The sequence below is a fragment of the Dreissena polymorpha genome, chromosome 12 (genome assembly GCF_020536995.1).
Source record: "Dreissena polymorpha isolate Duluth1 chromosome 12, UMN_Dpol_1.0, whole genome shotgun sequence".
Classification (NCBI taxonomy): domain Eukaryota; kingdom Metazoa; phylum Mollusca; class Bivalvia; order Myida; family Dreissenidae; genus Dreissena; species Dreissena polymorpha.
The window spans coordinates 35,839,054-35,857,958 of record NC_068366.1 but is presented as its reverse complement, the minus strand read 5'-3'; the positions used below and the strand labels follow the sequence as shown (position 1 = coordinate 35,857,958).

At 36.5% G+C, this 18,905-nt stretch overlaps 1 protein-coding gene across 2 annotated transcripts in view; it reads right to left on the bottom strand.

Moving 5' to 3' along the window:
* The window catches only part of LOC127852737 (protein unc-80 homolog), a 138,829-nt gene that overhangs the window by 62,687 nt on the left and 57,237 nt on the right, over positions 1-18,905 (bottom strand). For both annotated transcript variants that reach the window (XM_052386689.1, XM_052386691.1), the window contains exons 25-36: positions 18,601-18,709; positions 17,946-18,018; positions 17,229-17,363; positions 15,972-16,158; positions 13,058-13,186; positions 8,862-8,996; positions 8,098-8,198; positions 5,627-5,713; positions 4,413-4,496; positions 3,506-3,574; positions 2,541-2,736; positions 1,851-2,050 (exon numbers count right to left, since the gene is read on the bottom strand). In XM_052386689.1, the coding sequence (XP_052242649.1) occupies positions 1,851-2,050; positions 2,541-2,736; positions 3,506-3,574; positions 4,413-4,496; positions 5,627-5,713; positions 8,098-8,198; positions 8,862-8,996; positions 13,058-13,186; positions 15,972-16,158; positions 17,229-17,363; positions 17,946-18,018; positions 18,601-18,709 (1,505 nt within the window). The remainder of the gene's footprint in view (positions 1-1,850; positions 2,051-2,540; positions 2,737-3,505; positions 3,575-4,412; positions 4,497-5,626; positions 5,714-8,097; positions 8,199-8,861; positions 8,997-13,057; positions 13,187-15,971; positions 16,159-17,228; positions 17,364-17,945; positions 18,019-18,600; positions 18,710-18,905) is intronic.

Here is an 18,905-nt window from a genome sequence, read left to right as displayed (position 1 = left end):
AACAAGGTTTTACTATAGCCATATAAGGAAAAATGCCCCGCCCCTGGTGGCCATTTTTTTTAAGCAACCGGCATCCTTTTTGAACTTGTCCAAGATATTATTGCGATGAATCTTCTGACCGAGTTTCATGAAGATCCGACTATAAATGTGGCCTCTAGATGAATCTTCTGACCGAGTTTCATGAAGATCCGACTATAAATGTGGCCTCTAGAGTGTTAACAAGATTTTACTATAGCCATATTAGAAAAAATGCCCTGCCCCTTGGCAGCCATGTTTTTCAAGCAAAGGTTACCATTTTCAAACTCATCCAAGATATCATTGGGACAAATCTCCTGACCAAGTTTCATGAAGATCGGAAAATAAATGTGGCCTCTAGAGTGTTAACAAGGTTTTACTAAAGCCATATAAGAATAAATGCCCCGCCCCCTGGCGGCCATGTTTTTCAACCAACCGGCATCATTTTCGAACTCGTCCAAGATATTATTGGGATGAATCTTCTGACCTAGTTTCATGAAGATTGGACAATAAATGTGGCCTCTAGAGTGTTAACAAGATTTTACTATAGCCATATATAGCCGTATATGGAAAAAATGCCCCGCCCCTTGGCAGCCATGTTTTTCAAGCAAAGGTTACCATTTTTAAACTCATCCAAGATATCATTGGGACAAATCTTCTGAGAAAGTTGCATGAAGATTGTAAAATTAAATGTGGCATCTAGAGTGTTAACAAGGTTTTACTATAGCCATATAAGGAAAAATGCCCCGCCCCTGGCGGCCATGTTTTTCAATCAACTGGCATCATTTTCGAACTCATCCAAGTTATTATTGGGATGAATCTTCTGACCAAGTTTCATGAAGATCAGACAATAAATGTGGCCTCTAGAGTGTTAACAAGATTTTACTATAGCCATATATAGTCATATAAGGAAAAATGCCCCGCCCCTTTGCAGCCATGTTTTTCAAGCAAACGTAACCATTTTCGAATCATGCAAGATATCATTGAGACCAATCTTCTGTCCAAATTTCATGAAGATTGGAAAATAAATGTGGCCTCTAGAGAGTTAACACGGCAAATGTTGACGCAGCACAACGGACAACGGACGACGCACGACGGACAAAAGGCGATCACAAAAGCTCACCATGAGCATTTTGTGCTCAGGTGAGCTTAAAAATAATTATGACAGCATTTCAAATACTCACCGATAGATATGTACAGTGGGTATTGACATGATGAGAATACCTAGCAAGTCATTGAGTTGTAGATATGACCTGCAGGGTAACTCAAACAGAGAATTTTTCCATTGTATATAATGTTGCTACAACAAAATGGTGGTGGTGTAAGTTTCACAATGGTGATCCTAACTATCATGAAACTACATTTGAGATCTTTTCAGCAGGATTTTGTTAAGGCACAACCGAAAAGATCAGCAGTTTGCAATGTATTCAACAAATAATTTATTTGGCCTTTTTCACATTTTTACATTTCTTCAGAGCTAAATCAAGCACTAAAGATAGTTCTTGGAAATTAAGGCACAGGGGCACCCCTGATTTGATAATTTAGGGGCAGGCGTACCCCTGGGCTTATAGGCCCTGGGAAAAGCCCTACAATAGCAGTACTAAATTAATGGGAAAATGTGACAGCCTGTTTCCATATGGTATACAATATAATGATAACAGAATAATTACAAAAGGTTCAACTAAGGTGATATTACCAAACAGTAAGCTACATTTGTACTGAAACAATGTGAAAACGTGACAGTATATTGTATAAAATTTAATAACAACAAAATAACTACAGAGGTTACAGAGGATTTCACCCATGGTGACATCACAGAACAGGAAGCTACTAACCTGATGAGGGGATGTGCTCTCCAGTATGGCGACAGTGAAGAGTACCTTTCCTATCTCCCCGAACTTCAACAGCAGTGCCTGTTTCTCGAGGTTGTCTTTGGCCTCGGCAGGGTCCATGTGTACGAGACTCAACTGGGGGTAGAAGTTGCGCCGGAAGAAGTAGAAGTCGCGCACGTACGAGTTCAGGTTGTGGATCTGGTCTGGGAATGTCAAACATGAAGGTGGTTTTAAAAAAGTGGAAATAGAGTGTGTGTTTTTCCAGATACCACTCGACTTTAAAACTTATAAATGAATAGCTCTTTTTTCGGCAAAAATGGAAATATGACATATCATGCGTTAATAAACTTTAAATTGGGAAAAAGTAAAATAATTGTTTGATCAATAACATTTCAATAATAAGTTTCCTAACACGAGATAATTAATAAATGGTAACTACTGCTTCAAATGTCTAAATTACTTCACTGAACACATCTTTTTCTAAATATGTTAAAGTCAAACTATCTTCCATAATATTGGGACTGGATTAGGGAATACAGGGCCATTATTCTGATGGGAACATGAACTGAAAACAGCTTTACAATCAGCCAAAAATGACTAAAAAGTATTCTTAACACAACACTTTAAAAGTGGAAATCAGATAAAAGGAACAGGAAGCACAACACCCTCAAATATTCCCCACTTCCCACTTACTGGATTTCGTGTCAACAAGGAAATACGTGTGCTGCTCCTCATCCGGTATGTTGAAGAAGTCGAGACTGTCTTGTAGGATCACGTTGAACTGCGTGTCCTCGTGGATGGGGAACTGGGAGGGGATGCTCGTCAGGTCTGGTCCGTGCACGATGATCTTCTTGGCGCTTGGCACGTTGGCAGATATCATAATGTTGGGCTGGAAATCACAAAACAGAGGTAGTTTTTGTGTGTGTTTTATTTGGTTATATATTTGTGACAGTCATATCATGGCTGTCAGTAGACCTTCCCACACTCTCTTGTTTAAGCTGGTATTTCAACTACTATGTGCACATACTTATGCCGTTTACTGATAACTGCCCTTCAATCAGTGGTAGGGAAAGAATGGCCACAAAAGAACTTTCGTGACCTTTCACCTCACAATTTATTTGGCTGGCCCAAGACTATAAATGAATCTTCAGATTTGTAGTCCAAAGCTCTACCAACTTAGTAATCCATCTGTTTGACCCAATGAAATTGCTGGATTGTAGCCATGAAGCGAGTCTTTGTTGATAAAGAGAAAGGTTAACAACTTACACTTTTTCTAGCTTTACACTTTTATTTGATCGGCTATTTTGAACTATACCTTCTTAAAATGTGCACTCACATCACAAAAATATAGGTATTTACTCCATTTCTTATTATATTAATCCTCCCAAGTAAACAAAAAGACGGCTATATTCTTTATCCTCCATTCCAATTACATACAAATTGTGTACATAATATCCTTTTCCGTTTTAGGACTTACATACAATAACATAACAGACCAAATGACAAGCCATAATGTGTTTAAGTACTCACATCATAACAGACTAAATGACATGCCATAATGTGTTTAAGTACTCACATCATAACAGACCAAATGACAAGCCATAATGTGTTAAATAGAACAGACCAAATGACAAGCCATAATGTGTATAAGTACTCACATCACACTGTTCCTTCTTCAATGTCTGCTTCAGATCTTTAAAGTAAATGCCTTCCACATTGGGGACAACCTGCAATACATAGTCAGGACCTCATTTCACTGAGCTGCTAACGATGTTCTTAAACAAACACACACTATTTGTATTTGGTTGCAAATTCTGCACTTTATCGAAATCTGTTAAAAGTATTTCACAATGTATACACATTAATTAAATATATTCCAAGAAACTATGATTTTGCGTGTGTAAATTTATTCGAGAGTATAATCATTCTTGAAATTGAAAACAGTTGCTTAAGTCTTGGAATTAAATAAGTAGCTTTGTAAAACTGGGCCTAGGTGTCTAAACATGCATGAGAGACCCTCTTGAATGTTACACTGTGAAGTTTACCAAGACATCAAGAGACAAGTGTGTGTTTTTTTAATAATAAGTACATGTTGACACAACATAGTAACTTGGCTTTATAAATGGCATCAAAGTAATAACTTGAACCTTACAACATACTACCATATTATATTCTGGCTACATGTTAATATCTCACAACGCTTTCATTCAAGTTTGTTGATGCCACGACTTAGGAAGAAAGAACATGTTCTTAATTTGTGACCCCAAAATGATGATTTGTCGATGCAAATTTATTAACAAATATTGCAGCAAGAATTTTAAGTAAACACAACCATCACCTCAAACCTACCATATAAAGTACCATTATTTGTGTTGTGTTCTGAGAAAACTGGGCTTTATGCATGTGCGTAAAGTGTCGTCCCAGATTAGCCTGTGCAGTCCGCCTGTGCACAGGCTAATCTGGGATGACACTTTACGCACATAAATTAAGCCCCATTTTCGCAGAACCTGACACATTTAGTATTGCTGGTTTATAAGGGGTCCTGTAGACTGCCCTCCTACCTACCTGCCATAACAAGGCCAGAGCGTTACCAATGGCTTCCTGCCCATTGGTCTGCGGGGTTCGTACATAGAACATCACATACCCGATCTGAAATGTGTAATCAACATACACTGATTGTAAATACCATAAGTTTTGATTCACAAATTGTTCAGTTTAAAAATCATGTACAAACACTAACATTCTGTATGTTCAAGTTTCAGTCGCATATGCCTCCTTTAGCTCCAATTCTTTAAGTGACATAGTCACAAATAAAAAATATCTTATGGGAGAAGAATTCTCTGAGATCCAAACTCATGATATGCTTTTTAAATCAACAAGGGCTGTTTGTAAAACACGCATGCCACACAAATGGGCGTTCAGTTTTAGTGGCAGCCATTGTGTGAATACGTCAGAAACCATTTTACTGCTTCAAGTCACTGTGACCTTGACTTTTGACCTAGTGACCTGAAAATCGATAGGGGTCATCTGCCAGTCATGATCAATGTACCTATGAAGTTTCATGATGCTAGGCCTAAGCATTCTTGAGTTATCATCCGGAAAACATTTGGTAGACGGACCGACATGGGCAAAACAATATACCCCCTCTTCTTCAAAGGGGGGCATAAATATCCTAATTGCTTTCTGACAGTGTCATGACCGAGATATGACAGTGTCCCGCCTCTCCAGAATTTGATTGAACATTGTCCTGTCAGTGCATTTATATACCTAATATCTCTTATAACCTGGATGCTGCACTGTCCTGAACATTTTGGGAGACATACTTGAGAACAGTGGTCGCCAATCAAATTAAAGAACATGACTATACTCATCAAAATGTTCATGTAACATTCCCATTTAATCTGACATGGGCCTGATATTATGCCAACACATGTCCTATAATTCATGAATTTGATTTGAGACTGCCCAAAATATGTCATCAATTGATATAAAAAATCCATCTTGAGAGTGCCATGACAGTGCCCCAATACAGCTGTTGTTTTTTTTCCGCGTTTTTGTGCAATGACACTGTCATTATGCTGTTGGAAGCACTGAGGAATAAGCTTTATTGTTTTATACTGCAACAACTGGGCAATATATTAAGTATTTAAAATAATAATTTGAATTAGACATAAACATACTTCTCTGTTTGACTCCTGTTATAAAAGCACATAACACAATTTGAACATATGAAAACACTATGTTTTTAAGCTTCGACAAAGTTCATATTTCAAACCCACCAAATAGTTGAACAGTGAATGGGCCATCTGAGAGGGAAGATCTCGGAACTGTAGCACCAGTTTCCTCAGCAAAAACAGCAACTCCTCCTATAACAAATGTCAGAAAATTTGTGGTAGATAAAGAAGAGTTACTTATCCTAAGTAAGAAGCAGTCAAATTATAATGGTAAAGGAATCTTTCATAAACTAGATGTGTCACAACGATTGCTCAACACATATTTGAATATAGACATATTCAACAGTCAATTAAAGAGGACTTGCTTCCATCTTCATCAAGCACATTCCGCCATGACAGATTGATGGCAATAAACCCAACAATTAACAACGAGTTAAGTCAAAGATTAGTGCCTTCCACTTCATGGGGGTATTAAAACAGCCATTAAGATAGTGGTGAATAAAGAACAGTTACTTTTTGTAGAGTGAGACTGCCCAAAATATGTCATCAAAAAGTGGTAAGGAAGTAACATTAACTTTTTATAGAAAACAGTCTCATAAAAAGTGGTAAGGAAGTAACAGTAACTTTTTATCAAAAAAAGTGTCTCAAAAAGTGGAAAAGAAAGAATCACAACTCATTAAATGAGACAATGAAATACTTACAATGACATAACAAAACCTCATTAATTGGGACAATCAAATAGTAATATTGATATAACAATGGCGTCTCCTAAAAAACAATCACATACTAATGGAAAGATCAGAACAATCACATTTAAAAAAAATCGGATAACAATGGCAGCAAAAAGAACATCAGTCCTCTTAAATAAACATTCAAATACACCAAGTAAGGTAAAAAGAGTCAATCATATGCACAGTGCTATGATGACAAGTGTTCCGTGATTGGAGACATATGCCCCTCCAAACAGGCTTTAGCTTTAAACAAGTGACCCCAATTTCAATAGGGGTCATCTACTGTCTAAGGCAAAAGGGCATGTAAGTTTCAAGCCAATCGGTCACTTCATTGATGTGTTACTGATCGGGAACAATTTTCACACTTATTGTTAGAGTGACCTTGATGTTTGACCTAGTGACCCCAATTTTGATAGGGGTAATCTACTGTTCAAGGCCAATGCGCATGGGAAGTATCAAGCAAATCAGTTGATTTGTTGAAGAGTTATTGATCAGAAACGCTTTTCCCACTTATTGTGCCAGTAACCATGACCTTTGACCTAGTGACCCCAATTTCAATAGGGGTCATCTAATGTCCAAGACAAATACACATGACAAGAATCAAGCCAATCGGGCAATTGGTTTATAAGTTAGTTGAGTTATTGATCAGAAACAATTTCACACTTAGTGTATTACAGTGACTTTGACCTTTGACTTAGTGACCCCAATTTAAATAGTGGTCATCTACTGTCCAAGGCCAAGACACATGAGAAGTATCAAGCATATTGGTCAATTGGTTGATAAGTTAGTTGAGTTATTGATCAGAAACGATTTCACACTTAGTGTATTACAGTGACTTTGACCTTTGGCCTAGTGACCCCAATTTCAATAGGGGTCATCTACTGTCCGAGGCCAATGCATATGAGAAGTATCAAGCCAATAAGAGAATCAGTTGACAAGTTATTGATCGGAAAGGATTGTACTCTTAATGTGTATCAGTGACCTTCACCTTTGACCTAGCGACCCCAATTTCAATAGGGGTCATCTACTGTCCAAGGCCAATGCACATGTGAAGTATCAAGCCAATCAGGCAATTGGTTGATAAGTTATTGATCAGAAACGTTTTTCACACGTAGTGTGATTGTGACTTTAACCTTTGACCTGGTGACCTTAATTTCAATAGCGGTCATCTTCTGTCCAAGGCTAATGCACATGTGAAGTATCAAGCCAATCGGTAAATTTGTTGATGAGTTATTGATCGGAAACTATTTTCACTCTTAGTGTGATAGTGACCTTGACCTTTGACCTAGTGAACCCAATGTCAATAAGGGTCATCTACTGTCCAAGGCCAATGCCCATGTGAAGTATCAAGCCAATCCAATGCACATGTGAAGTATCAAGCTAATCCGTCAATTCGTTTACGAGTTATTGATCAGAAATGAACTGGTCTTCTAACATTCAGACTGGTCTTCCGACAGGTCTACCGACATTCAGACTGGTCTACCAACAGCCAGCAAAACAATTTACCCCTTCTTCTTTGAAGAGGGGCATAAAATTGTTAACTATGTTGAAATAAGAAACAAAACTCATCATTGACACTTCAAGAGATTTTGTTGGCTTATTGACTCAAACCCTTCTACAGAATTTTACTGATTATCATAATATCAAATGAATGCCATCTTTAGAATGAATGAGCTTATTGTTTAATGTTGTGCTATCACTAAAACTATGAACATTTTCAAGAGACCATGGCGTTCCAGGATAAAAATTGTTTAATGCTCAACATTTTTAAAGTCATGTAAACATCAACATACCAGTAAGTACCATATACTTGCAATAATCAATTTTTCTTTTATAAATAAATACATGTTTCTCCCTGTGAGTGATTTTCTCCAGGAAATGCCTCATGAACAGCACTGGGTCCTCCACTATGCAGTTCCAGATCACCTTCTCAGCAACCTCGTTCACTGGATTGGGAGAAAAGGATGCTGGTAAGTTACATATTAAAACACACACACAGTTCTAATACAGATGAAATGCAGTAATATGATAGGTTTAAAATTCTAATTGTATATGTTGATTTAAATATCAACTCAACATGTACAAATATATTAGGAAAATATGATCACTATTTGCACATACATTGGCAAACAATACAGGGTTTAACACTGAGGCACGTCCGAACGACATTCACTGCCTGTACCTAGGTCCGGGCTATTCAATGTCCCAGGAACATGCCCGACCAGTCGTGTGTATTTTGGGCGGGATTATGTGTTCTATATCAATAAACTGCGTTTTAAATAAGCTTTTCGAGGATGCAAAAATCTTAATGCAGTATGCTCAGATGACAATTAAATCCCAGAGAGAAGTCAGAGACAACAAACGTATCGTAGCTCGAAAAAAAGAGGCCGACAATTCAGAAAATCCCTGGCGGTTTTCCTGGTAAAACACGTCAGTACCTATTTTTAAACGGAATTCCGCTAGATACGGTTTTTGATTGGTTTCCTCGAAGTGACGTGTTTTAAAATACATTTTAAACTATTCTGTGGCATCTCATCTGGATCCAAACTGTTTGCAAAGTCCTTCAAAATTTGGTTCCAGCACTGAAAAAGTTAAAGAGGATTTCTAACCAGCCACTCCGTTGTCACTGACTTCCCCGTCGTCCAGCAAGTGAATGATCGGTAACACCACCGTGCAGATTGAGGATGGGAAGAACTTCTCTGCCAGCTGAACATGGTGGCCGTGTTCTTGTCTCTCCTCATCGCCTGGCAACATAATACAGTCACATGTGACCGATTGAACGAATATTTTAATTTCTTTGTGGCCGTGTTTTTCTCCCCTGCATTTTGAAAACAAAGAAAGTTGGTAGTATTTTTGATGATTTAAATTTTTTCTCCTACATGCATTTGCCAATGTTAACATCAATGACTGGATTTTTAAAAGGCAAAGGTTGAATCCTCCTATCTTGCTTGAATATTCAAATGACTGGCAAACATATTTGCAAAAATGTATTAACAAGGGCTGTTTGTAAAACATGCATGCCCCCCATATGGGCTGTCAGTTGTAGTGGCAGCCATTGTGTGAATACGTTTTTTGGCACTGTGACCTTGATCTTTGACCTAGTGACCTGAAAATCAATAGGGGTCATCTGCGAGTCATGATCAATGTACCTATGAAGTTCCATGATCCTAGGCGTAAGCATTCTTGAGTTATCATCCGGAAACCATTTTACTGTGTCAAGTCACCGTGACCTTTGACCTAGTGACCTGAAAGTCAATAGGGGTCATCTGCTAGTCATGATCAATGTACCTATGAAGTTTCATGATCCTAGGCGTAAGCGTTCTTGAGTTATCATCCAGAAAGCGTTTTACTATTTCGGGTCACCGTGACCTTGACTTTTGACCTAGTGACCTCAAAATCAATATGGGTCATCTGCGAGTCATGATCAATGTACCTATGAAGTTTCATGATCCTAGGCCTAAGCGTTCTTGAGTTATCATCCGGAAACCATCTGGTGGACAGACGGACGGACCAACATGTGCAAAACAATATACCCCCTCTTCTTCGAAGGGAGGCATATAAACAATTATTAGCTAGTTTTCAATTATTTTCAATATAATATCAATAAACTTCGACTAAGAAATGAGCTTTAAACTTGGTTCTTGGTACCATTGATTTCTTTTCAAAATGCTATAAAGATGAGAATTCTGTAATTTAATGGAATGGCATCAATGTTAATTTGCTTTTTTACAATCAAGAATTCATTGCTATCTATGTTGTAACTTGTAATTGGGTAAACATTGTGATTCATGTCTTATTTCGAGGCATAATCGACATAGAAAGAAGAACAATATGGATTTAGCATATTACTGTTTCAAAGGTTGGAATTAAGGTGATCTTGTTCAAAAGGGTATTAGTACAGAAATAACAAAACAAATTAACACCATCAGTTGTTAATAACAACAAGTTGTAAAATACACAGCAGTTAATATACATGTAAAGGCAACAATAGAATAGCAGGGTGCTGAATGCAAGTTGGGTGGGTGGGGAAAGGTACACGTATTTGCACACTTGTCAATTTGGCAACAATCACAAGGATTAGGCTGAGGCAACCACAACATGATAATAAATGAGGAAAATTTTGAGAAAAACTGCTGCAACAGCGTATACACAAGACAGTTGAAGGACAGACAGAGACAAATAACATGGGGATATATATATGTTTACCTTTTTTGTTGGTTATTGTAGATCTAAATTATAGTGGCAAGTAACATTTTCAGACTTGCATGTTTTTGTAAAAATATGCTCCACTGCAAGGCAAAAAGCACCCTGCTACATTGTTTGATGGTTAGTGTCTAACAGTCATGAAGAATAGTATTTGTAATACGAACTGGGTATACTAAGAGGAAAATTAAATTTTAAGTACGAATAAATTCCACAAAACTCAAATGCAAACTGTTAGATATGATAACATCAACTTGACACACAACCATACATTCCTCCCCTGTAAAAAAGACAATTTTTAAGTACTTATATTAGAATAATAATTGTTCTTGTTTATTCTAAAACAAAAACAAGAGGGCCAAGATGGCCCTAGTTTGCTCACCTGAGAGGAGTTGGTTCATTCAATCTTTACCAAACGTCAAACTTGACCTAAATATTGTCCAGACAAACATCCTGGTCAAGTTTCATCATTATTAAACCAAAACTCTGGCATATGGAGTGATTTTGTTTTTGTAAGATTTGACCTGGTGACCTATATTTTGAGATGACCCCCCTTACCCAACATCAAACTATGCTTACAAAAATAAATATTATGACCAAGATTAATTAAATCTGAAACAAAATTGTGACCTCTAGAGTGTTTACAAGGATTTTGTATAATATAATGAAAATTTGGACAATCTACAGGCAATAATTATGGCATTAATTATGTGATACATATGAAACCAATCTTTTCACTGAGTTTCATGATGGTTGGGCAAAAACTGTGACTTCTAGAGTGTTAACAAGCTTTTTTTACCATATAAATATGAGAAAACTGCCCCCCCCCCCCCGGCAGCCATGTTATTCAACTGACCGGAACCATTTACAAACTCAACTCTCATTTCAAGGAAACAAATGTTCTGACCAAATTTCATGAAAATTGAGCCAAAATTGTGACTTCTAGAGTGTTCACATGTTTTCACTATATACATATAGAGAAAAATGCCCCGCCCACTAGCGGCCATGTTTTTTCACCGATCTGGACCATTTTTGAACTCGTCCAAGATATCAATAAAACCAATGTTTTGACCAACTTTCATGATGATTGTGCAAAAATTGTGACTTCTATAGTGTTTACAAGGTTTCTCTATAGTCAAATAAGGAAAACTGCCCAATCCTCCGGCAGCCATATTATTCAACTGACCGGAACCAATTCGACCTCAACTCTCATATCAAGGAAACAAATGTTCTGACCAAATTTCATGAAAATTGGGCCAAAAATGTGACTTCTAGAGTGTTCACATGTTTTCACTATATACATATAGAGAAAAATGCCCCGCCCACTGGCGGCCATGTTTATTCACCGATCTGGACCATTTTCGAACTCGTTCGAGATATCAATAAAACCACTGTTTCGACCAACTTTCATGATGATTGGCAAAACATTGTGATTTCTAGAGTGTTTACAAGGTTTCTCAATAGCCAAATAAGAAAAACTGCCCCGCCCACTGGCGGCCATTTTTTTCAATGGACCGGAACCACTTTTGAAATCAACCAACAGTTCATTAAGACAAACATTTTGTCAAAGTTACATGAAGATTGGGCATGAAATGTGACTTCTACAGTGTTTACAAGTTTTTTCTTTTTTTTGACCTAGTGACCTAGTTTTTGACCCGGCACGACCCAGTTTCGAACTCGACCGAGATTTCATTGGGACAAAGCTTCTGACCAAGTTTCATGAAGATAGGACAATAAATGTGGCCTCTAGTGTTTACGAACAAATGTGGATGGACGATGGACAAAGACCGGTCACAAAAGCTGACCTGAGCAATCAGGTGAGCTAAAAAAAAGATATGCAGAATCCAATATAACCCCAGTTGGTCTAAGCTCTGTTTTTTCTCCAACCTTCCATTTCTGTCTCGAGGAGCGTTTTAATTTAAAATAAAAATGGTGGTGTATGTTGTGCTGATTGAATAATTGCTAAATTATAATCGTTTAGCGGCTAACCATTATTGGGGCATATGACACTTTAAGTGAGATAATCTATTGTTTGATGCAAATAAAGGTGTGAAAAATTGCATAAGTTTATTCTTGTTTCACGCTCTAATGCTGTTATTATTTATGTGCTATTAAACGATGCGCTTTTGATTAATTTACAGCTTTGACAATGTTTTATGAATCATTTTTCATTTCACTAAATTCATTATTAGATATGTATGCACATTAGAAAAGCAGTATGTATCCAGTTATTGATACGGTAGGGTTCATCTGCATGTACTGGCAAATGACAACACAACATGGCAATAAATGAGCACCGAACTATAAGGCCGATCCATTTATAACGCTGTCTTATGGCTTGGACCCCATCATCCATGTTACATTGGGGTTACAGTGTATATCATACATATATATTTGAAAAAAAGACAGCCATTTAACAACACCTTGCATTTCTTATCTTGAGACTTTGATTGTAGCAGTTTTGAAAGAATTGTGCCTCCAATATTTACTTGAATACTCCATCCAAAGTCTGTGTCATTTTTCTGTTTTCTTACTAATTTTACCTAAAATCGATTGTATGTTTATTTCAAAATAAGTACACACATCTTACAGCTGTGGCTACCTTCAAATGTTGTAAGCCGAGCCCAATGCAGACTGCCGTTCCGCCACGACATGCTACGGCTTGCCAAGTTCCGATTGGTCGGCGCTAGGGAAACGCGACGGGCCGCAAGGCTTATTTCTTCTTGCAGAGCTGATCATGGGGTTAGAACACAGACATCGTGTACAACATGCAAAAAAGACTTGGTTAAATACACACATGAACAAACAGGTTACATTTCCATGGCAAACAATCCTGATGCTAAATGTGTTTGACAATGTTGTTCTTTTGTTTTTTAATAAAAAAATTATTGTTTTGCTTGGATATTGATAATTTTGAAAAAATATTTATTTTCACATTTTTTTTAAGAAATACTTGTTTAATTAAGTGTGCTCAAATAAAACAAATGCTTAGATTACTATGTTATTTAAAGATAAGGGGCATACTGAGTGTATTGTGAACAAGAAGCTAGAATTATCCAAACCAAACTGATGTAAATATTTTTTCTATTTATGTCAAGCAATGCATCAAACATTCACAATGATGCACGTGTATAGAATAATAGGATAACAATCACAAGACGCACATCTCACATTGTACAGCACATTTAACATGTATATAAATACTTCAAGCAGAAAGCTGCAATACTTAGTTGTTACTAATATACCTGGAAAACAAAATTCATGTTTTAGGCAAGTTTCATGTAGTTAAAGCAACAGATGTTGTACGTGCGGATTACATTTTTATAATCTTAACAAAAGCAAATAATAAGCAACTGCAAAAAAGTAAACACAAAAGCTAGAAATGAGTTAGAAAGTCAGGCGAGCTAGAAAGTAAAATCAAATTCTACTACCATTCATTTCTCCATGCAGAGCTCACCTAGTTCAAGGTCATGCAGCTAAAATAAAGGTAAAGGTCAAAACAAAATCACTATGACAACATCAAGGGTCGAAGATATACATGTGACTATATATAATTATAGTGTGTAACTATACCGATTATAATGTATAACTATAAATTATATCTCATCCACTGCTAGGTAAAAGGCCATGTTAAATGCCCATTTTGGATAATGACTGATTAAGTAATGCACATTATGGATAATGACTGATTAAGTAATCCACATTATGGATAATGACTGACTACCATAAATAACTCTGCTCAGTCATAGAGGCAATTTAGTTTTGTGGCCAAATCAAACCTGTGTTTATCCTTGTTTCATGCTCTAATGCTGTTACTATGTGCTTTCAATCTTTTGAATAATTAACAGCGTTGACAAGTTTTACGAGCCATGTTTCATTTCATTTTTATTTGTAGACATGATGTATTTTATTATTGTCTGAAAAAGTGCAATTGTTATGCTTCACACAAGAAAATTAACCAAATTGCAATAACTCTGGAAATAATGAAGATAGCCCTTCTACTGGTACCCTGCATTTATATCAGTTCAACACTTTTCGAATTTTACTCTGAGCATGTAGCGAGACAAACAGGCTGATGATAAGATCACTATTATGTTGTTTCAAAAATCCTTATCAAAAACATTCCCAAGATACCAAAAAATTGCTTTGCATTCCATGCACACACTCTGCATGCACACACTCTGCATGCCAAAAATATAAAATGAAAGAAAAATGATTTATATGCAAACAAATGTATTTTCAAAACCAAGACACATTATGCAAATGCCAAATTCTATAAGTATTGAACAGCAGTTTCATATCTTTTCCACAAGCAAAGATGACAGCCTAGTTTTCTTTTCAAAGCACTGTCATAACCAAGACAACCAGAGCTAAAAGACCAAGTTCAATACTATTGTATTTTAATGAAAATATACAAAACTACAACTACATAAAATTGCGCACTTTTTCCCTCCGAAACACAACACAGGCTGTTCCTATGGTCCCTTCTTCTCACATTATTGCAGTCCTCCCCATAACATTTGAATGACTTTCGTCTGACTCCTCACTCTCACATTTTCACACTTCCACACTTAAGTTTTCACACTCATAATTAAGTCTGTTATGTATGAATCATTGCATAGGGCCTACTTTACATATGAATTACTAACCTAATCTAAATGTTGTCTCTATGGAAATGTAATTTCTCTCAAAATCTGTTCTATTCTGAATTCCTTACATTTAAATTTCTCTTTTTACCTTTTCACACTTATCTAGTATACATTTGAGTTTCTGCCTCTATCAACAGAAATTGCCCATGATCCCTCAAATCAACACTTAACCCTTTGCATGCTGGGAAATTTGTTGTCTGCTAAAATGTCGTCTGCTGAATTTCTAAAATTAGCATTTTCTTCAAATCTTTTCAAAGAATACTGTCAGAATAGCATACAGTTTGGATCCTAATGAGACGACATGTTCTGTGGCGTCTCATCTGGATCCAAACTGTTTGCAAAGGCCTTAAAAATTCGGTCCAGCACTGGAAGAGTTAAGTCTCTCTTTCATCAGAATAACTTCACTTAACACTCAAGAGCCTACTAAACATCTGTGTTTTCTTCCACTTCATTCCTTGTGGGGGTATTGACACATTTTCTGAACGTTAACTGCTTATATCTCAATTATTTTTCCTTCCTTCACATTAATTTTCCTTACATCTTAATTACCCCCCCATACCTCTTCATATTAGGTTGTCTCTTTAACAGTTGAACCACTTCACTAACATTCTTAATGGTTTGTTACAGCAGTATCCTTTACTATATTTGACTAACATTTCATAATTATCTCTGTCACATTTAAATCATATCTGCTACCTTCTGACAGAAGTCCCATTCCCTTTGAATTACTTCCCATACATTTTCATTTTTTTCTTCCTTACATTTGAATTACTTCCCATACATTTTCATAATTGCCTCCCTTACATTAAAATTACTTCCTCTACCTTTTCGTTATTGCCTCCCTTTCATTCATATTACTTCCCCTACCTTCTTCATGATCCTCTCCAATGTGATGCAGAGAAGGCTCCACTGCTGCCAGTTGTGTGACAGACACCGTTGTCATGGGAAACGTCTCTCGACCAATCCGTTTCCTCTCTTCTTCACGTTGAAGAGCTCGTCGAATCATCTCCTGCTGCTGCTTGCGGCGTGTTGTTGTGGCAGTTACCAGTGATTTCTTTTTAAAGGACATAACTCTTGCATTATAATAGTGCCATATCATGTCTGGGCATTGGTAAGGATGCTACCTTACTACCCAACAAAACTTTCTCAATTTATGCATAATATTCAGATTTAAAAACTTGTATGCATTTTTTTCCAGCGAAAAGAAAGGAATGTCACGCATGAGGTTCATTGAGAAAGATAGTTGTTATTCTGTTATCAACATATACTGAGTGAAGGGATATTATTATTTTACTTTAAACACAAGCCATTCCAATATATCTTAAAAGACACAGAAATGGAACCAATCATCACAATTTACAGGCCTGACATTCCAACAAGAGGAAAAATGTCCAGACAAATTGTAAATTTCACTGACCTCAATTTTGCAATTGTAAAATATTATTGTGTTTTGCTGTTCAATAACACATAGATAAGTGACAACTTGACTTAATACTAACAATATTTATGAAACATTTACCAATAAACACTTCAAAGAACTTGTACTTTCCAAAAGTACACAACAAATATGAAAATGATGCTGACATTTGTATCCTTACTATTCTTTCCAAAACAATGTTGCTGTTACTTACTTTCATAAAAATGTTAATTTAGCCCAAAATATCAAGTATATATTTATATTCTATGCAATGGCAAGTTTGACACAATATACATACATGCAATTACACCGTTGAATGACATGATCAACTATCAATTGAGGACACTTTCAAATTGGCCATTTGTTTAAGTTTACGCATGATATCCACAAAGATTTATCGCTGGTTCCATGTAATATACTTACAGTTGGTATGAATATTGACACATATTATCTTATGTCAAGAAATAACAAAAACTGGCAACCACAAAATAATAAAAACATTTAACTGCAAGAGGTTTACAATCTTTGAAATCATAAATCACTGGACATTTAGTCCAGGAATCTTGCATTTCACCAACAATCTTTTGACATTTTTGTCAGCAATGTCATGCAGGCCAACGATATATTGCCATGTCTGTAATTAAGCTTTCAAACACTACTGACAAGACAAAAAACTATCAACAGGTTACAAACAACTAATTTCTTACTGTCTGGTCCTGGTTGACTGTAACCTCTTCGATCTTAGCCTTGAAATGTGGACTCCAGGGTGGGTCAATTGGCAGCTGGCTGGGCAGCCCAATAGTGGGAGACGGGAGGGTGAAGTCAATATTGGGTGGGGGGACCTAGTAATAAATACAAATATTTCCTAAGTAAGAGTTATAGGGAACCTAACCTGTTGCAATAACTACAGTTAGTTTTCTGATGATAAGAATTTTAGGGAAAATCTAACAAACATAATATTAAAGCAGAGACCGCAACAGTTTTTTGGTCATGAACTACTTTCGGGTCTCTGAATTGCTCATCAATGTTAAATTATCTTTGGACCTATTTATTTACGATTATTATAGGTTGCAGTTTTAAAGACTTTTCAAACTTATATATGTCTATGAACTTGAGGCAAGATATGAGCTATGCACTGGGAAAACGTGACTTTTAAACACGCAAAGTGTCTGTCCAGATTAGCCTGTGCAGTCCGCTTAGGATTATAAGGAAAGACACTTTCCACCTAAACTGGATATTAGCTACGAAGAGACTTCCTTTTACAGGAAAAATACCATAAAAATGGAAAATGTCATCTCTGATAAGGCTGTGCCTACTGCACATACTTATCTTGGACTAAACTATACGCACATGCATTAAACCCCATTTTCCAAGAGCAAGGCTCGTATATCTATGAATTAGAGGCCAGGTAAATTCTTGCTGACCTTGAAATGCAGCTGGGCTCCCTCCTCCATTCTGGGCCAAGCCTGGTGCCTGAACTTCCACAGGGTGCCAAACCTTGCAACCACAATGTTTCTTATTGTTTTTCATTACAAGGAATTCAGACAAGGTCAGAGATTTGAAAAAATATCCCATGCATTCTGTGATAACGCAATATATTGAGACATTTCTATCAAGGAAATTGACAATTCGTTGGTATATATTTTAGCAGCTGAATTCATTTGACATGCTTATAAGTGAGATTAACAATGGTGATGATAAATTTTGACAAATTTATATTAGTTATGAAATTTAAGTTAAAAATAAATAGACATTTTTTACCAATATGTTCCTTCAATTAAAGGTATATGCTAGATTCTTAGAAAATAAAAATAATTATTGAAATAAACTGTTCATATGTATTGGTGCTTAGCAGTGAGGCTTTTTTTTTTATTTGTATTAAATCTTTATTTTGTTATATAATCTTTGCATCACTTGCATCACTGTCAAGATCCAAAGCCAATTCCCACGTTAAATGTTAACTTTAAGTATATCTGAGTGTGAATAACTACATTTGTACTTTTTCAATAAATTGTTTGAGCTTCATTAAGAGACAAAAATATCAATTCCTTGACCATTTAAAAATCCCTATGGCCCTACCTGAGGACAGCGTTGATCCTTACGCAGGGCTCCTCATGCTGCAGTTCCTTGAAGACCATGGTCTGAGCCTTCTCTGGGGCGCGGACTGACGCTATCAGGAACATGGAGGCTGAAACAGGAATGTTATGGGGAAATATTGGTTGGAGATGAAGTCCAAATCTCTACAGTACTTTCTCCCCTATTAAACATTAATACTAACTACATCCTCTTCTCCATAGTTTAACACTAAATTCACCCCATACCCAATTTAAACTATACATTACCCCTATACCCAATTCACACACTTCAACCGCCCAATACTCTAT